Consider the following 21,394-nt stretch of genomic DNA (forward strand, 5'->3'; position numbering starts at 1 on the left):
ATACTTTTCTCCTTTGTTTAATTGACATTTTAATAAAAATATAATAACAAAGAATTCTTAGAAAATGTAACTGTTTTGTGATCGTAATATAAAGTTGTAATTCCCTAATTTGATCGGAACAAAAAGAGTCCACGTTGGTATAAATGGGAACTTGGCAATTTAAGTTAAATAAAAATACACTAAATTCATAAACAAATAATAAGATTTACAATTCTATCACATAAATCAAAATGTGATTATTATAGTACGTTAAAGTTGAAAGTTACATATATTAAGTTATAATTGCAAACTTGTAAATTCAAAGTGCACAAGTAGTAATTCATATAAAGACACGTCAGTTTGAGTATTTATTTATGATATAAACTTAACTTATTGGGTGGCAATAATGAATTGGAAGCCACTAGTACTTTGGAGAAGCAAAAAAATATGTTTATCTATTTTACCTTCGCCCATTATAAGAACACTAAGCCACCAACAGTTTACTTTTTTGAGATTTACAACCAACTAATTAGGCCAATGGTGATTCTGAGTTGCTGGCCTATTCGCGCGACCACATAAATTAAAAATGGCTTAAAACGTTGTAAAAAATTAAAAACAAGATTGGACTGCCTAAAGGCTAAAAATGAAAAATAGCATATTTCACTATTTTAAATAGATAAACTTTACCAAAAATGATATATTGCCCCGATAAATATCAATAATATCAATGCCAAAAATGATAATATATATTGCCCCGACATCTAAAAAGGCTTAAGAAGTTTTCCTTTAAATGGTGAGACTTAATATGGACTAGCTAGCTAACCAACATCTGATTGTGTGATGCCACTACTAAGACATCCCTGACAGAATCACAATCGGGTGGATTTAAATTGTGCTCCTAAAAGCAAATCTGTCTCCAAAAATGCGTTAAGAAAAGGAGGCCGGAAGCAAAAAGGAAAAAACGAGCCCTTGAAATGATATTCGGTGAATTAAATAAGAATCAATAATAAAACATAAGCACGGTAACATCGAGTATTAATTCACATCAAAATACATATAGTTTACCTCAACATATATATAGTTTCCCGTCAATTTCATTCATATACTCTTTTTGAAGTTAATTACCTTCATGACCAAGGGAAGAAAGTATATACTATTTCATTTTTGGGCCCCTATAAATAATGGGGCCCTAGGCTTGGACTTAGCCTGTCTACCTAAGAGCCGCGATGCCTAAGATTAAATTCAGTCCTAATAAAATTATGTTAGTACTTATTAAACGGATAAAATATTTGATCGGGAAAATAGAATTATGAATTCATGCTTTTGGGATATGAGATATAAGTTAATAATCTATATTTGTACTTACTGCATTTTACTCGTATATATAAAGCATCATATCACTTTTTTTTCAATTAAAAAGTTTATAATCTCAAAATTTTTATCTCCTTTGTAAACTAATTTATATATTGCTACTTAAAAAAATGATTGATATGCTTAAAATATATGCATAAATGATATGTCTAATAGATTAGATGTCTGACAAATGTATCATGCATGTGTTCTCTCTCTTAATCTTTACCACTTATTATGCAATGTGTCATGATTTTATCATTAAGCATATTAATTAGGCCTATTTATCATCCGTTAACTTTTAAAATAGAAATAGGTATACGACCCCTAGCTTTTTACATCCGTTAAAATTAATACTAACTACCGTGGTTATTGTTGTTTAAAAATACACACATACATACACTTGGCTTGAAACTTGAAATTAATATATAGTGAAGTGAAATTGTCCTAGCTAGCTAGTGCCTATCAAGTATCAACCATCATGTCATACCTTTTCAAGTCACGAACTGAGCCATAAACATAGATTCAACTACTGTGGTCGGATTGACATTTTGCGACTTAAATAAAATCCATCAAAAACTTTAATTTTGCCTTACACCTCAAAACCTCACAAAACGCAGTTCATCCCTTACTGGTTTGCAATTCCCACTCTCTAAACCCTAATTAATCCAAAAAACTAACTTCCTGCAGTAGTATTTTAATTTCCTATAAATATGCATGGCTTTGGTGACCATTTCATCCACAAAGACATCAATCATATGTCATGCAAATACATACTTGAAGACGAAAAAGAATGTCGAAAAATGATGCAGCTAGTTCTTCTCGAAGTAGACACATCAAATATAAGGGGGTGAGGCAGAGAAGAAGTGGCGGAAAATGGGTTTCAGAAATCCGAGAGCCCAAATCTCCTAACCGTATTTGGCTTGGTACATTCTCCACCCCCGAAATGGCAGCGGTGGCTTACGATGTTGCAGCATTGGCGCTCAAGGGTGGTGATGCAGAGGTCAATTTCCCCGATTCAATTTCTTCATATCCTGTACCGGCTTCTCTTAATCCACGTGACATCCAAGCTGCCGCGGCTGGTGCAGCAGCAGCAGCCGGGGCAGCAATGGATGCCTACCTGGCCGGTATTGACCATGGCGGTGGTGGTGTGGTTACAGCTGAACCGCCGTTGATTGGAGGGGCCGGTGCATTTGTGGACGAAGATTTGATATTTGATATGCCTAATGTGCTTGCAAATATGGCTCAAGGAATGCTTCTTAGCCCACCACGGCCTGATCCTATTCACGACGAGAATACAGCTGAAAACGCGATGGACGTCCACTACTTGTGGAATTAACCGTTTTCAACTCAAAACTCGATCAATCCTATGTTTGTATATATATAGTAAGTCCCTGTCGCTGATGATATATATATATATATAAATAACGTGGCACACGATTGTTGAAAGCTAGGGGTTATATGTATATACAAGAGCTTCAAATCAAGGTGTAAAATTTATGTAATGGAAGGTTTTTTGGGTTTCAAATGGTGCGTGTTCTTATATATATATAGACAGATAGATATTGCCATATATATATACTAATTAATTCTCTCATTCTTGATTAATTGGTCTAAATCTAGGTATTAAGATAAACATTGAGACTAATTAGCTTAATTAGTCTTCACTTCAAAGTTTCACCAATAATTTAGGTATACATGATCAATCACATAATTAAAAGGACAAAATATCTGAGAAAATGCAAAGATATTTTGGGATTTAGGTATCTCGATCATGCTTAATTTCGACCACAAATTAATCTGCAAGCAAATCAATTGGTCCTGTTATGTTTGATCACGATATATATTTGATGGAATAGATAGAGAACTATATATATATGGTCACATACATCCACCTTATGAGAATGAAGTTGAGATGTCAAAATTCATGTTGGGGATCGGCCGATTTCTAATTTTTCTTACACATGTATAGCTGAAAAGAAAACTGATCGAATGCGCTAGCAATTAAGATCCATTGCAACGAGAGATGATTAGCTAGGAACAGTTAGAGCTTGTTGAGATTTCATGTTACCCAACTACTGATCTTCATATTTATTCCCCGGCCATCTAGCTATCTAGTAATTGTGGGATTAAACCTCAATATTAATTATCCCCTAGCTAGCAGCTGTATGCTAGCATTTGTGTCCCCGGCCAGTTCAATATATATACCTGAAATTGACATCATGTTTATATGAATTAATTGAGTTTTAAATATATTTTACATTAATATAACTTTCATTAGCTACTATATAGTACGTAGAAACCTATATATATGTAGTCAAAGTTAAGATAAAAAGACTTACAAAGTCAGAGCTAGTAGGACATAAAAAATTGGATGAAGGGAATATCTTTTCGAGTTAGAGCCAAGTTTTGGGAAGACCAGACTTTTCTCGCACCATGCACCAGCAGGTGTTCTCACCCTGAGTCTAGCTTAATTGTTTGGCATATATAGGCCATACGCCGAGATGGCAATACAGGGTAAAATTTACTTAGAATGATCTCATTCCACACTTCAAATATATATACAGAATGTATTGTAGTAGAATTATCACATTTGGTGAATTTACTCCTTCCAAGTCCCCTTCTTAGAGTTCGAATGAAGACTAAGACGCACGGTTAATTAATTGGTATAATTAAATAGGACCCAATTTTTGGTAAGAACAATTGCTTAATGAATGTTTAAGTTTGTTTGCGTGGATACAAGTCATGAAAAAAACAAATATATTATAATTGATATAATAAAATAAAGATGAAGAAGAAGAAGAAGAGAAAGAAGATCGACTGCGCATATAAACTATAAAGAAGTCGTACGTCGTTCTTACTTGTAACCATACAGATCGAACACGATGTATGTCTACCACTAACTCCACAAATTAAAAACTTATGATACAAGATTCCACAAAGGAAAACGAGAAACCTTTAACTCCGTGTACTCTTTTCTACCTTTAGTAGAACCTGGAAGTAGTCTCTCTACCTTTAGTAGGGGTAAGGCTGTCTACATACCAATCTCTCCATACATCGTCAAAGACGATATTGGGACCCAAACCCCGTGGAATACGACATTTGGGAGTTACTTTTGTCTTTAATTGGATTAGTAATATATAGATGTATAACATGTCCTTTGATACGTGTAATTGTTACGCTCTAAGCATTTTGCTAGAATATATATATTTCTTCGAATATAATAAAGATCGTTAATAGTTTGAAAAAAAAAAAAAGGAGCTTCATTTGAAGATAGATAATAGAAATGGTAGCCTGGCCGGATATATGAAGTATGCTTACTTATTTAGTAAGATAGATTTATACATCTAGCTATCCGATGGCTTATCCACTTTATTGACTTTAGTATATGTTTGATAGGTGATACTCCATATGAATAGTGTTTTAAGTTCAATGCACATAGATTTGTGCTCTTTTAAGAACAGAATCATTATTCATGAAGACCATAATTACTACAAATGGAAATGAGACACCCACTCCCATTTGGAATCGTGTTTTCGCATCTTTGTAGAAAATAAAAGTAGAGGCAGGCAGTCAGGCAGATCTGGGCATGTCCAAAGTTACTCTCACAATTAAGTGTAGCCCACTGGCCCAGTCAATGCGTACGGATATTAAGACTTTCACTTTTTTTTTTTTTACATATTAAGATGGCATTTGCACAAAGATATTCAAAGAATGCGAGATTTTCACATTATATCTATTTTTAGAATACTAATTAATGATTTTATTGATATATTGTGTGTGGACTTTCTAAAGATCAAATTAGGAAAAACAAAAAACAAGAACAAAAATTTATGTATCCGGAGTAGAATATTCCGTCATTCCAAAAAAATAAATTATGTAGTCTCATTACCTTAGAGAGTTAGAGGCCTTACTTTTTAGCTATGTACGTACACGACCATTCAAATCCACTAAGATACCCATGGTTAATTAAAAGTAAAGAAAAAATATGCTTAGAGTTTAAAGTAAATTGTTGCTAGCTTGAGGTATTACTTCAAGTAGCCTATGGTTTACGAAAATATGTCTTCCATAGGTCATAAGCTACTAATAGTTTCCATAACTCTAAACAAAATTAAACTTGTGAGCTTAACCTAATGGAAACCTTGAGATCGAGCTCGCATAAATTCTATTAGCGGCCACCAAAAACATACCCTACATTAGGAGCACACGTTTGTTTCGAAAGAGACCCGGCCAATGCATATATAGATCATATTTGATTTGATATATACAAAAAAATTACTATTAAAGCAAGTAAATTTAAGTGTACAGGCAGATACAACTTGTCACTTGATGATTATGGTAAATATGTCAACTTAAAAGTGATAATTAGAAACTAAGCAATAACAAATAATCAAAGTATAATGATAATCATCAAGACTACTATCAAACATAATTAAGAGGCGTGTTCTGTTCATTGGCCCCATTGACACAAGCATGTCACTCTTTTTTTTATTATTATTTCTTCTTAATATGGAAGTGAAACAACGGACAACCGTTATATAGCTGTCTTATCTTCTATATTTCCCCTCCATTATGATTTAAAACTGATCTTATACATGTTCGCCAGCATATATAAGGCTTGGTCGATTTCCGTCAAAATTTATATACAGTTTATATTATTTTTTTTTATGAAGTTAAACCACCACCAAGGTGCAAGAAGTACTGTTATTCTCACTAAATTAATTTGTGAGGTCGGGCCCTTTAAGGAGCAAGGATGTATTGTAATGTCAAAAATCACATTTTGACAAGAATTTCCAGCCAACAAAAAATCGACATGTACGTGACACTAAATATAGGAACCAAAATTAGCTTGTTTTTTTATACCAAATTCATGGGGTGGTGCCAATTCTTATCATTTTTTGCCAATGAAATGACAAATATACAATAAAACAATAAAAAAAAAAAAAAAAAAAAAAAAGGTAACTTCGGTCATGTGTATCGGCTCCGTAGTGTCAAATTTCACCTTGCCGAATTTTGCCACAAAGTCCGGGCTGGGCAAGAAACCAATGTGCCAATTTTTACCAATAAATACAACCGATAGCCGTTTTAAAAAAAAAAATAAAGAAAAGTACAACCGATAGAAATATACTTGTACCAATTACACCTTTGGCCCTCATATAACATCTTGTGAAGAAGTAAATATCCTTCATTTAGTTTTATGGCTACTTGTCATAACTTCTGATTAGGTATTTACATACAATATAATGTATATTTGTGTATATATTTTTCCATTTTAGTGCACCAAACATAAAATAAAATGGTGTTATAATATTCGGATTAGGTGTTTTATCTTGATTAATTTGTTGAGTATGTGACTTTATAAATAGATGCTGACAGCTGATTTACTTTTTCATTTTTGTATAACTACTGCGTGTTGACGACCCAATCATGTATTTTGATGGGCTGCTAGTTTCTTTTGGAGGCCCAGATAGTTCATGACATGAAATTTCATGTATTGAAAGCTTCCTTTTTTTTTAATGTAATATACTACTAAAGGGATTCATATCCCAACCAAACATTTTTGGTATCTAGACCACACATATTATTTGTAGCGATAGTCGTTGCAAATAGTGCGGGTCCTTCTGTCTATAATGACAAATCTGGCAAAAAATAGCGGTCCCCTGTCAGTAATCGCTGCAAATAGTTGGATATGGACAAAAACGTACACCACTATTTGTAGCGATAATCACTGCAAATAGTCTGATTTAGTTACCAAAAAAGTGGTCAGGATACCAGCCGCCTACTACTAATATTAGTCACTTTGGTTGATTGTGCGTCATATTCTACTTCACTCCTTGTAACTGGATGAGGCATTTTCATTGTCTGGAATCTCGAAAACCATATTGTAAGTGGTGTATTTCCCTTGGTAATAAAAGTCTGCTTTTGACCAAAAAAAAAAGTAGTGCTAATTCTAATTTAGAAACTTTACGCATGTATTATGTAGTTAACAATAACAGTACACTATTTTATTAAGGGAAATATGTATATACACTATCATATGTAACAATAATAAAAAAATCTCTCTTTCCAAAAACAGTACACTATTAATCTGTGTTTTACACTTTGTCTTTTTGTTGATTTCAAATTTTTTAATATTTGAAATTGGTTAAAGGTTACTTGAGTCAGTTGGGCTGTGCCTATACTGACTAAGTGACTAGTAGACTTCTGCATAATAAAATGGTGGTCTAACCAACGTCAAGTCGTCAACATGTAAAAGTTAACATGACCACTTAATTGGGCTACTCATTCATAGTTTAATGGGCTATAATTGCTGTCACTCCTGGGCCAACCATAATTAACTTTATCTTCTGTTAATAGTGATAGTTGTCAAACTCTTACGAGTCACGAGGTGACTCATACAAGTCGAGTCAAGTCAAAACAAAGGGAAAACAAGGTGACTCGATGGGATGACTCGATTTGCTCTAGACTCATAACATGATTCATGTTTGTGGTGTGAGTTGGTTCGAGTCATGTTCCGAGTCACGAATCACAAAATAATTTTCTAATTTTTTTTATTTTTATATTTTTTTTAAACATTATTCTTTTATATACTTTTAAATTTGATTTGATTTTATTAATATCTTCTATTTTTAGCTTAATACATTACAAAGTATCTACAATAAATAATTGCACATAATTATAAAAATACTTTACGATTCGGGTCACGTTTCGAGTCATGAGTTAAAAATCAGATTTCAAGTCAAGTCAAGATTTACGAATATGAGTGTTACTAGTTCACTACCAAACTCCGATATTCCAACTAAATTAATCATTGGTTATTTGGAAACTATAATTACATGAATTTAAATTATAAACATAAACAAAACATGCTTTAGTTGAAGGAAACTAATATTTGTCATTTAAGAAAACATCCTAATTTTATGTTGATATTGTACATTAGAAAAGGCATATTATATATAAAAAAAACCCCTAATTTTATTATTTATGATACAACAATAAAAAAAAATTGAAGAAAAGGCGGAAAAGAAATCGGAACTGCTGTTTCAAAAAATTTTCACCCAAAACATAACCTATATTTACATTTAATTACATGGGAAAATCAATTCCATTTTCATCAAAACTGCTGCGAGAATCATAACATCCGATCAAATGAAACCACAATCCAAACGCCCCAAACCCGTTGCTTTTCAGACCCGGGTTGGCCCGCCACGCGAACCCGCCAAACCCAAACGGATCACCCGGCTCGCAGTACAACAACAAAAACAACAAGAAGAAAAACAACAAAAGCAGAGGATGAAGACACTGGCAGAAATCTCAAACCGTCGGGTTCCTTTGTCGGAGGCCGTGTCGGATTGCTCCATGCGGTGGTTTCGAGAAACGCTTTTGGCGGCTGTAAATGGTGATGTTAATATGCAGGTGTTGGTCGGTCAGATGTATTATAGTGGTTATGGCACTCCTAAAGATGCACAACAGGTGTTCGACCATATGCCTCACTTAAAATGTTTTTTTTTTTTACAGTTTATTGACAGTTATCTAACTATTTATTAATGTGATTGTGACTATCGTTTGTTTCCCAAGTTGTAATCTTTGTTAAGTACTGAGAAATGGGGGTCTGATCGGTTTAGGGCTGGCAATTCTTGTAATGTTTCGGTTTACGGGTTATATATCTCAACACTGAAAGCTGAAACTTTTGTTTAGTTATTCGTAGTTTAAAAGTAGAACCTTAGCCCCTGCATCTTGGTGTCACTTAGTACTGTAATAGATTAGGTATGGTGTTGCGTAAATGATACTTTGTAGAAGGTGAGAGTCAAAATATATCGAATGTTACACGATAAATATTATAGCATTGCACATAAAATACTTTGTTTAGTAGTTGGGGGATGTTGGGAAGCTCAATAGTCAAGACAGACCTGGTGAATTCAATAAACGGGTTAGTCGTGTTGACCAGTTTTCAAGTTTAGCCTTTTTGACTTTGTCTTAAGTTTGTATTGATCGGGAAGTGCCAGTTGTAGTTGGAACAATGTTGGCTATATGTTGCGCATTGCCATGTTTGCATTTTATTTTCTAGGAGAAAATGAATTAGTGATGGTTTGGTTGCTAGGGACGAAAATGGATTGAGGCAGCTTCCAGGAGCCGTAGCTCGGTTTGGAAAGTTGCCTATAAACCTCCAGGTTCTTAACTGTGTATGCTTTGATTTTGGTGCTGTGTAGTTTTAAAGGACGCTATGTAGTTTGGTGACTGATGTTATAAATAATCTTCTGATAGGTTACACTGCTAGCGACTCGGATTCAGATGAAGTGAAGACTGAAGGAAAACAGACCTAAATATATGGTAATGAAGCCACTTGAGTTCTGTTTTTATTATTGTTGACTGTTGAGCTTCTTGAACTACTGAAGTTTGATTCATTTGGCTGCACAATTAACATATCAGTTCACTGCAAGCACTTCAAAATGCTTGTTGCTAGTTTTTTTTGTTGGAAATTGTATAGCAAACTTCAAGGACTGGAAATACTGCATTAAAGAAATTTGAAAATTGGGTTGGGTGGAAAGGGAGTAGTTCTTTGTGAGCTTTGACGGCAGTTTTCGTTTGAATATGTTCACTATGGGCAGGAAATTTGGCCTAAGTAACTTTACGAAATAACGTCCCTCCCTTCAATTAATGATTTCCTTCTAAGTTAAAACTCCCCAAGTGTTGTGCAAGGAATCGCAATAATTGCTATGCGCAAGGGATGTTTGGATTTGTGGGTTGGATATGACTAATTCATTATTGTGACTTGAAAATTTGAAATCACTGAAGTCAATTCTGAGTGTTTGGGTAAATCGATTTTGTTTTTTTTTTGTTTTTTTTTATAATATATGCTTTTTCACGGATTAATTAATTGGTCTTGAAGAACCAGTTCATAAGTTTTGCAAATATCGGCCGATATATCTGATATCGGCCGATATATCTGATATCGACCTTCAATTGATACGAAAAATGGGTTATCGGGCCAACTTTTTGTTTTGGTCAAATTTCTAAACTCGGCATTTATCGGTCAATTTCGGTTAAAAAAATTGACTTCTCTTTTCTTTTTCTTTTTTTATAACGAAATGAAAATGGGTTAAAACAAAAATTAGGTTTCTGACTTCCATGATTCCATTCACTGCTTTCTCTTTCATAATTCAATTATTTATATTTTTAGTTCATCTTCAACAATCTTTTATCTTTAATGCTCCAACATTTATTTTAAACATGTTTCATCTTCAATAACCTTGATGATTGGAGATGATTATATCTATCTTTTATTTTTCTTATTAAGTGCATTATATATGTATTATGGCACATATTTCATATTTGGTGATGATTTATGAAATTATTGACTGAAAACAAATCAAGTCAAAAACACGAGTTGGGGCACTATATTGTTACATACTGTAATACTTATGCTTAGAGTGATGGTAGTTTGTATTTTTTATTTTTTTATTTTTGACATACAAGCGGAATTATATGTAAAACATACAAATCTTAAATACATTGTTAATGTATATTTTAAAAAAATAAACTCCTTTTACAATTTAGGGTACCCGATATATCGTTGATATAACTGATATATCGCTTATCAATGGTCGGTAGATGATACACCGATAACCGATATTTACAAACCGGAAACAAACCTAATATTTCAGGGATAGGATAAAATGACCCGTCTATCGCTCATTTAACGTAATTCAAGAGGCTCTTACTCCCATTTGACGTCTCTCCTTTTCTTTATTTTTTTCCCCACAGAAGTCCATTTTTTTCTGTTAGTTCCCTAAATTGTCAGAACTTGCCAAACACCTAAGCACACGACTTCTGATCATTACAATTTCAATGGTTAGATGCAAGCTCGAACCCTCTCTTCGACAACCATTATTTTAAAGCTAAGTATCTGGTCATGCTTACATAACAGCACATAGTCATTTACATCCAAACACCTCCCAAGTGATCAATGATGTCCTTTTTAAAAAGCTTGCCATAATTAGCTCGCGCTATATTACTAAACAGTGAACATTCCATGTGGAGTCATCATCTTCTTTGAAGTCAAATTTGTACCTAGCTAACAACTGATTCCTGGCTAAGCTGATCTTATTTCTCATTATTGGCATTAACTGCTAGTTTTTTCAAGGACACATAACTTGTATGCATAACATTTCGTTTTAGCATATAACACTACCACTAGAGTTTACGTATTAGCTGCATCTTGGTGGCTGGCACCAATGCAAATTTATCAGAGTCTGTAGTGCAATCACGTTTTCAAAAATGTGTGGTACCCCTTCCTCTTACCTTCTTTGTTCATGTCTGTACACCTTCATAGTAGTAAGTATAAAAGTAGACCCGTTTCTTGCCCAGGTAGGAAGTATAAAAGTAGAATTAAAAAGCGTGGATAATGAGCCAATCAAAGTAAATTTCATTGAAGTACGTACCAAAGGCTGATAAGATGTCACTTGGTAGCCCATGCGTGAAGAACACAATGAGAAAAACGATCTCTCAAAGAATGAAGATAACATGGTGATGTTAAAGATGAGAGTAGTTGGTTTTGATGGTCGTGGCTATACGGTTGAATTCCCATTTTATTTGGAAGTTGATGATCTGGATACTATAGCTAAGTATATGGTTGAAGAAGTTGACAAGGTACACGAAGACGTTGCTATGATAGCAGAGTAGATCAAGGATCAAGTCATGAAGTTGGCGCCGACATGGAAACCTTCGTGTGATCACAAATCTAGTTCTAGTGAAGTAATGAGTTCACCGAAAACTTCTCTACTTGTAAATAGTGATCAACAAGTCCTATCTTTGTCAGCAAAGGTCGAAAAACTAGAAAAGCACGATTGCAAAGGGATAGATTTATTGGTTAGACATTCGGGTTATTTGATGGAGATCTCAAAAGTAAATTCCAATGGTTCTCGTGTCAAAAATATGTCTAGTGTTTCTCCGATGGAAGTAGGTGAAGGTATGAAGAAAGAACTTGACGCAATTGAAGCTCCGGATCCGCATAGTGATATAGAGAAGTATAGAGAAGCTGCAAAGAGGAGAGGGTTCTTAAAGAAGGTATCATCAGTTTTATCGTTGAAGCGCTGTTTTGTGGGTCAAAGTTGATGTAACTTGGTTCTTTAGCTTTAGTGACTATATTGTATGTAAGAATTTGTGAAAACAGAATTTGTTTGTTGCATCAATATGAATTCTTAAATTGCATTTAGTACCAATTGTATATATATCTATCTTCTTTAGTTTATCAATTTACCAGTTAACATCAAACTTCTATTTTATGATCATTGATTTCACGTGGTAGTTATAAACAGGGCGAGTATATGTGTAATCGACATAAAACAAATATTGTAAATGGTGTATTTCCCTTGGTAATAAAAGTCTGGTTTTGCCCCCCAAAAAAAGTAGTGCTGATATTAATATATTTAGAAAAATTATCTACGCTTGTATTATGTAGTTAATTATTATTTTTTAAACTGAAAACTCAAATGTTGAAAACTATGAGCATATGATTGATTTTGGACCAAAAAGATGCAACTAAAACTATTCTGGCTGAATTGAAATATGTATACGTATACACTATCATATGTAACAATAATAATAAAAAAATCTCTCTTTCCAAAAACAGAACACTATTTTATTAAAAGACATAATATTCGTACTATTATTATTTTTGAGTAATGTATCACAATGTACATATAAATTGTATAACTGTTTGTACAAATCAGTAATATATAATTGTGATACATCCATCGTACGAATATTAATTCTTTTTATTCATCTGTGTTTTTTACAGTTTGTCATGATTTTGTCGATTCTAAACTTTTTAATATTTGAAGTTGGTTAAAGGTTATTTGTGTCAGTTGGGCTGTGCCTGTACTGACTAGTAGACTTCTGCATATTAACACGGTGGTCTAACCAACGTAAACATGTACAGAGTTAACATGACAACTTAATTGGGCTATACTCATTCATGGTCCAATGGGCTGTAACTGATGTCACTCCTGGGCCAACCATAACTTTATCTTCTGTTAGTAGTGTCACTAGTTCACTACCAAACTTTCGTATTTATACTTGTATACTATATTACTAAAAAATAATAATTTCTTATTTTTAAAAATGTTAAAATTTGTGTAATATTTTCATTTCACACTCAAAATATATTTATCTACACTACATACTTAACATTTAAATTACACTATTAATTCTTTATCATTCAAAATATTTTCATTAACCTTTTACATTAATAATTTACACAACTCGATACCACCTCCACCATATTCATCACGGTATTGTGCAGGTATCATGTTAGTTACAACTGATCTGATCTTAATCGATCTTATAATTAGTACCACCTTTTTTTACCCATTTACCTTAAAGTGAATGAACTCGCCTACACCTTTTTATCTGACATTTCACTTTCCTATAATACCACTTTCATAGTTTCATCCCATTTCATCAACCATGTCATTTGTTAATATTATTATTTCACCTCAGCCTTATAAATGGTCTAATAAGAGGTTTAGTGGTGTGGAAGCCTCTATGTTGGTGTGCCCACCTGGGGAATTGAATGCGTGAGTAATTAATTGTATTATCTCTATTTTCGTTTAACCAATTAATATAAAAATGTGTACAAAGATAATATTTAATTAGTTGTTTGTGGTGGCTTTTAGCATTATTTCAAAATATTCCTAAAGAAAAACAATGTAAAAACTGTTGAACATAAACTTTTAGTAGTTTTACATATTTCTCTGCGTGTGCGGGATTAGTAATCTAACATATAAATATGATATTAAATTAACTAATAAATGGTAAGAAATTAGAGTTGTAGTCTAATAAGTATGTTAAACAGATTAAAAAAAAATTAATAACAATAATACATCCATGGGGTGAAGTCTCCTATATATTCGGGCTGGATAAGGCCTTAACTTGGAGCCATCTTTACGTACTTTACATGAAGTAGTATTATAATTACACCAAAACTCTACAACTAGTGTACCGCATTCTTTGGGGTTTAAAACATATCGTGGTAAGTATATTTATATATATTGCTTGTCTAAGAGTTTTTTAAACATCACAAATAATTCTTAGGGTTATATTTTTACGTACGTAGCTTTTTATTACGTTTTCTGGATTCTCTATTTTGGTGACTAATCGAGATGGTGTTAATGGGTTCCGAAGCCATGAAATCGAAACAAGAGTTTGATCAAGAGGAAGAAGATGGTGAAGATGTCATTGTAGAAAGATGTTATAAAAACCGATACGTACGGTTTAATGAAGTACTAGGGAGAGGAGCCTTCAAGACTGTATACAAAGGGTTTGATGAAGATGAAGGAGTTGAAGTTGCATGGAATCAAGTTTCGTTAAACGATTCCATGCAATCTTCTCAAAACATGGAGAGAATTTGTTCCGAGATTCGTTTCTTGAAGACACTAAGACATGAGAACATCATCAAATCATATGTTTCTTGGGTGGATGACAAGAAGAAAACAATCAACATGATAACCGAGTTGTTCACTTCGGGGAGTTTGAGGGAATTTCGTATGAAACACAAAGGTATTGATTTAATAGCAATCAAGAATTGGGCTAGACAAATTCTTGGAGGGTTGGTTTATCTTCATAGTCACGAACCGCCGATTATTCATAGGAATTTAAGTTGTGATAATCTATTTGTTAATGGGAATCATGGAGAGGTGAAAATTGGTGATTTAGGGTTAGCAACTCTTATGAAACGCCCTGCGGTTAATGGTTTGATTAAAACCCCTGAATTCATGGCACCGGAACTTTATGAAGACGAGTATGATGAACTTGTTGATATATATTCGTTTGGAATGTGCATGTTGGAGTTGATTACTTGTGAGTATCCTTATAGTGAATGTAAAGATCCGTCGGAAATACGTGGGAAAGTTTCTTCAGGTGTAAAACCGCTTTGTCTTTCAAAAGTTAAGGATCCACAAGCCAAGGAGTTCATAGAGAAGTGTTTGGTCCCGGTGTCTCAACGTTTGCCTGCCAACGAGCTTCTTAAAGACCCGTTTCTTGCCCAATCAGGAAGTATAAAAGTAGAATTAGAAAGCGTGGATAATGAGGCGATCAAGGTAAATTTGATTGAAGTACCAAAGCCCGATGATAAGATGTCACTTGGTAGCCCATGTGTGAAGAAGAACAATGATCTCTCGAAGAATGAAGCAGATAACATGGTGATGCTAAAGATGAGAGTAGTTGATTTTGATGGTCGTGGCTATACGGTTGAATTCCCATTTTATTTGGAAGTTGATGATCCGGATACTATAGCCAAGTATATGGTTGAAGAAGTTGACAAGGTACACGATGACGTTGCTACGATAGCAGAGCAGATCAAGGATCAAGTCATGAAGTTGGCGCCGACATGGAAACCTTCGTGTGGTAACAAATCTAGTTCTAGTAGTGAAGTAATGAGTAGTTCACCAAAGGCTTCTGTAGGCTTAAATACAACTGATCAACAAGCAGTACTCCCATGTTTGTCCCCAAAGGTCGAGAAACTAGAAAAGCCCGATTGCAAAGGGACAAATGATTCATTGCTTAGCCATTCGGGTGATTTGATGGGGATCTCAAAAGTAAATTCCAATGGTTGTCGCGTCAAAAGCATGTCCAGTGTTTCTCCGATGGATGGATGTGAAGGTTTGAAGAAAGAGGTTGACGCAATTGATCAAGCTCCGTATAGTGATATAGAGAAGCATAGAGAAGCTGCAAAGAAGAGAGGGTTCTTGAAGAAGGTATCGGTTTTATCGTTGAAGCGCTGTTTTGTGGGTCAAAATTTGGTTCTTTAGATTTAGTGATACTTGTTTGTAAGAATTTGGGAGAGTAGAATTCGTTTGTTGAATCAATCTGAATCTTATATTGCATTTACCACCGGCCAATTGTATATAATATTCATATATTCTTAAGTTTATCGATCATATTACCAGTTCATTGTTTTACCATGATATCTCTATACAGTAGTCCTTTATATGATCATTGAATTTACATGGTAGCAATAAACATGAAGGACGTTTAGTGACCATATATGGTCCATGACCCCTCAAAATTTCTCAATAACTTTGACCAGATTATTAGTTAAGGAGCAAAATCCAACTAACCCATTTTGAATTGAAATAGCACCAGCAAATGGGAACTAAGGGGCAGATTCATGAAAGAAGTACTTGCTAAGCTTTAAGTCCATATCCGATAAATTTATTACCATTAATTCTAGTAAATTTTGATGTAAATCTAACATAGAATCAATCATTTTTGAATCCTATATTACAAACCAATCTAAAGAGGTATGCTATATTACAACAACAGATCTTGCATATTTCATGCCCCATAAGGCCATACTTATGATAATATGTCAAAAAAAAGTTATGTTTGACCAGAGGTTGATTGGTTCAAACACTGATTTTTCTAGTGGGGAAAGATAACAAGGGCGTAAATTAATTACGAATAAAATTTCGAAAATTGACCTTTTACAAAATATATCCTACTAATTGTTGTAGTCATTGCTAAGAGTTAGCTAATCAATCAAAATGTACCATTATATCAAAAGTTACAGGGCAATTACTACCACAAGGCCAATAGCCCACATGAAAGAGCAGCACAAACTGCTGGGTAAAATGGATCGACTTTAGCCCAAACTAATGATGGGTCCATTTTTCAATTATATTCATCTATTGTTTGGTACTTGCCTACTTGGTACTTGGTAGTTGGTACTTTGGTAGTAAAAGTATGAATTTTATATCATTAAATGTGAATTATAAATACTTCCTTAGTTAATTATACTATGAAATTTTATAAAAATCAGAAATAAAGCTAAAAACATGTTATTAGTTCATGAAATTTATTCTTTTTTTTTTTAAATTTATGATCACTACCTCATTGATTTTGTATAGTAGGTGGCTAAAGTATGAGGTAAAATTAACACCATATCAACATCACAAAATAGTAATGCTCATTCCTGTTGTTGAAATGACCTACATTCGAGTCCTACTCACATCACAAGAGAGGTTTAGGGGTTTGTCTGGTTCTTGCTCGATGTAGATTGGGGCACTCATGGGTCTCTCGCTCTAAGGCTCAAACTCAAGTGAGTAGTTAGATCCTGAATAATCGGTTCTGATAGTGAGCCGTTAAACAAAAAAAATAAATATAAAAAAAAATAACATACAAGATTTGACCACATGGATATGAGAGCAAGAAACAACCTTTATAATATAATATTACAATCTGTCAATTTTGGTCAAGAGAAAACATAGCTTGAACTCGTTTTGAAATGACAATTGACAACATTGCTATATGACATAAAAAATATTTTTAAGAAGATAGATTTAAAAGAATCAAAGAATTATTTTCAATCAATCAATCAATAAAAGAAAAACCAAAACTAAAAATAAATTTATTTTTGTTCCTCTTTGATGACCCCTCCAATATTTACGGTCTTAACTTTAAAACGCTCAAGTTTTTGGCTCATCTCTTCATCAAAACTCGCACCTCTATCCACAACTTCGAAATCTTGATCATTATGGGCTGCCATCTTCGTGGTTACTTTTGTCGTAATATTCCTCAAAAAGTCCTTAGCTCGAGACTCTCCAATCGCTTCTCTTGCAAGCCCTCCTAATGAAATTTCGATATCCCCTTTAGAAATAATTTTCTTGAACAATTCCTTCCCTTTGATATCAATTTCCTCTAAACATTCCTTAAAGGCACCAATTATGTGATCGTGTAATTCATTCGAATACATGTCATCTTGCATTGAATACGCGGTAGTTGTACTTTCATAAGCAGAGTCGGGCATCGAAGGCTGGGGAAAATATTGCATCGATTCGGTGTTACAACCAAGATCATTTATCGCCATTCTAAGACTTTGAAACAAGTTAATTTTCTGAAAAAGCATGCAGGAAGTTTTTTTTGTTGGTTAGCTTGTAATGGTGGACTTTGTATATGAAAATGGATGATATATATTTATAGCTTAATATTGGTGAGCCCAGCAAGTTTGATTAAGCAACATTCCATGGGTTTGACTAATCAAAGATCTATCCTTTTTAGACTCATTATCACACTTTTCGCTATTGAACAAGTCTCCTATTACTTGTGGAATTTTTTTTTTCAAAAATAAAATCCTAGACTTGCACGCCAAGAAGTAAGTCATATGTAACACACGTTTTACTTGTTTGGTTCGTCAGTTTAGTAGGAAAACTTTTTAAGTAAAAATAAGAAGAATAGATTAGTTTGCCGTTAAAAAATAACCACTACCAATTAAACATAACATTTCTATACCCATTTAATTATATTATTTCCATCTTGAAATATTTTATCAATATTTACTATCACAATTTTCAAAAAAAATAAAATAAAATAAAATTTCATACATATGAGGTACATGACAATCCAATGCTGTTGGTAGACGAAATCGGTCGCGGCCATTATCACCCATTTTCCATATGTACTAACTGAATTTACCGTCATCTTTAACACTTAAGAAACCACTGACAATCATGTCTTACCACAGGGTACGGTTATGAATCTTAATAAAAAACGATTAGATGAAATATGCTAATTAACTAGAAGATCTATGTGACCTACGACCGTTTTTAATTTGTTTTTCACGTAGTACAACTAGGCGTGTTGAGTTTGTTTTGTCCCTCGGGGTACATAGTGGTCCTGCGCGCGCTCCTGCCTTCTTAGACTATCCGCATCAGTTACGTCAGCTTTTCATCCATCCTTCTCACAAACACTTTTTACCCACAATAATAATATATTCATCCTTCTTACAAACAACCAAATAAACTCCAAAGTAATTTTTGCCTTTTATTTTTATCTTTCCCCATCATTCTCTATCCTTCTCTACAAACAACCATGGATGGACATCCTCCATGTCATCACCTACATCAATAGTCTCCCTACAAACACCCTCCATGTCACCACAAATTTCCTATGAACATCTTGTTGTGGATGGTCTTAGTTTGTGTGGTCGAAGTCTCTTTAATTTAAGTACTTTACAACAACCCATAACCACGTGTTGCATATATAGGTCGATCGAGTTAAGGCCTAAATTTTCTTTAACAATTCATTTTGGAAAGACATTCCACCATATTTTGTAAGATGAGAATGTCCTACGTATTAGATTATTGTATATAGGTTCGGCATTATTGTGGACATGCTCTGACCTTTATGGCAAGTATCATATATATTGCATCACTACTAAACGAAATTATCTATTTAATAATAATTATAATATATTATAAAGCAAATAAGGTTTCAATTTTTAACTATCAATTTTAACAATGTATACATGATAATGCATGATATACCATACATCAATGCCAGATAACTTTCAACTCTCATTTTCATCTTTCTCCTTAAACCTCAACCACTCATTTTTTCCTCTCCTTCAGTACCGTCTCTAAAGATTTATGGATCCAGACCGAGCATAAAAATAAGGGTGCATAAGCTAAACATAACAAATTATTATATCATATATAATAATCTCTAAAAACTACAATAAATGTTATATCAATAAATAAAATCTAAAACCCAAAGACATAAATAAAATTTCGATAAATTTAAAGCAACATAAAAAGACCTAAATAAATGACAAACAACAAACTTCTTTGTTATTGTTTTTTAAACATGATAATATTTTGTATATCATTTAATAATATATTATTATTTATATACATATATATTATTTACAATAAATAATAAACAAAAATAACTACTTGTCATACCGAATAAATGAAAAGTGGAACAATGAAAGATTACATATTTCCAGTAAGTGACGATACATCCTTTTTTAATCCAATAAAAAGGTATATACGTGGGCTTTTTTATGTGTTAAATTATATGTTTTAGTTTTTAAATGATTGTTAGAGTTTACAATACACTTAACTAATTACACATGTATATAAATAACAATAAAAACTAGAAAAAATTGGGCATCGGCCCGTCGGCCACTGTGGCCACCCTCTCCACCGGCCTTGCTCTCCTCAAATTATTTAAATTCTCTAATTCATTTAAGATCTTTTATCTTAAAAACCGTACATCGATAAATCATAAAAATTATATGGGTGTTCTTCAAATTTCATGCACTTTAATTAGAGATGTCATTCGATATACTTTCGATGAATTTTTAAATCTGAGGGCGGAGCCCGTACGGCTAAGGCATTTGACTATCACACTCTAAAACCTATCACCTCCTATTACCTATCACACTCTATGATCTATCATCCTCACCATCTCACCGCCGCTAACTCTACGGCCGTTGCAACGCGCGGATACCGTTCGTTTGACTATTAAGATACGAAGACCTTTATTGACCAAAATAAAAGTATTGTAAAAAGCCTTAGATATATGTTTAGTTGGTCAATTGCAAGAGTTGATTGTTCATCGAATATATTGATAGTTTGAGACGGTCCCTGGCTGCTACATGATCGATACCAAACAATAACTATGTTATCTACCTAATCATATGACACTTTTAAGTTTTTAATCCATAAGAATCAATGTTAGCAGCTGCCAAATACCTAACTTTTTGTAGTGGTAGTGGGTGGCAATTTTGAAGCAGTTTAATTAAATTTCGTTGTCACTATCATCAAAAGTGAATTTTCATAGACGGGAGAATTGAATAAAATGTGGTAAACATGAAATGGTTGCATGGTGTATAAGTTATTTATCAAAAAAGTCCAATTATACTTGTGTTGCTAGTAACCTAGACATTTCTCGGTTGGTTGGTCATTGGGAAATACCTAAACATTTCTCGGTTAGTCATTAAAAAAAAGTCTCTTTCAATTCATCATATGTATTATATAATTTTTTTAAATCCGAATAAACCAAATTATTATTGTCAAATCCAAACCCGATTCCTGAAGATATACCTAAAAAACACAACCAATAATGCAATGAACCAGAGATCAAATTTATATATATTCTATCGTCATATAGTATATCACTACTATACCACGTATTACATGGCTTAATTACTTGCTAGATAACACATTAATATTATACTCAAAACTTATTATAATATAATCTTAAGCAATTTTCTATAGCAAGA

General features: G+C 33.3%; 3 protein-coding genes across 3 annotated transcripts; all 3 read left to right on the forward strand.

Moving 5' to 3' along the window:
• Window positions 1-2,069: 2,069 nt before the first annotated feature.
• LOC122584032 (ethylene-responsive transcription factor ERF024) lies at window positions 2,070-2,668 on the forward strand. Its single transcript, XM_043756390.1, has one exon. It carries the CDS (start codon window positions 2,123-2,125, stop codon window positions 2,666-2,668), a length of 546 nt encoding a protein of 181 aa, XP_043612325.1. The 5' UTR covers window positions 2,070-2,122.
• A 5,684-nt stretch (window positions 2,669-8,352) lies between these two features.
• On the forward strand, window positions 8,353-9,906 carry LOC122583904. The gene is made up of 3 exons (XM_043756276.1): window positions 8,353-8,802; window positions 9,431-9,500; window positions 9,595-9,906. Exons 1-3 carry the CDS (start codon window positions 8,479-8,481, stop codon window positions 9,651-9,653), a joined length of 453 nt encoding a protein of 150 aa, XP_043612211.1. The 5' UTR covers window positions 8,353-8,478; the 3' UTR covers window positions 9,654-9,906.
• Window positions 9,907-14,492: 4,586 nt separating this feature from the next.
• Window positions 14,493-16,139, forward strand: LOC122583680 (probable serine/threonine-protein kinase WNK3). Its single transcript, XM_043756060.1, has one exon. It carries the CDS (start codon window positions 14,493-14,495, stop codon window positions 16,137-16,139), a length of 1,647 nt encoding a protein of 548 aa, XP_043611995.1.
• Window positions 16,140-21,394: the final 5,255 nt, after the last annotated feature.

This window comes from Erigeron canadensis, chromosome 9 (genome assembly GCF_010389155.1).
Source record: "Erigeron canadensis isolate Cc75 chromosome 9, C_canadensis_v1, whole genome shotgun sequence".
In the NCBI taxonomy this organism is placed as follows: Eukaryota; Viridiplantae; Streptophyta; class Magnoliopsida; order Asterales; family Asteraceae; genus Erigeron; species Erigeron canadensis.

Excerpts from the sequence above, each read along its gene's own strand:
- LOC122584032 (XM_043756390.1), top strand. The coding sequence starts at position 2,123 with ATGTCGAAAAATGATGCAGCTAGTTCTTCTCGAAGTAGACACATCAAA.
- LOC122583680 (XM_043756060.1), top strand. The coding sequence starts at position 14,493 with ATGGTGTTAATGGGTTCCGAAGCCATGAAATCGAAACAAGAGTTTGAT.
- LOC122583904 (XM_043756276.1), top strand. The coding sequence starts at position 8,479 with ATGAAACCACAATCCAAACGCCCCAAACCCGTTGCTTTTCAGACCCGG. Across the intron at positions 8,803-9,430 it reads CTCCTAAAGATGCACAACAG|GGACGAAAATGGATTGAGGC; the intron begins GTGTTCGACCAT and ends TTTGGTTGCTAG. Across the intron at positions 9,501-9,594 it reads AGTTGCCTATAAACCTCCAG|GTTACACTGCTAGCGACTCG; the intron begins GTTCTTAACTGT and ends ATCTTCTGATAG.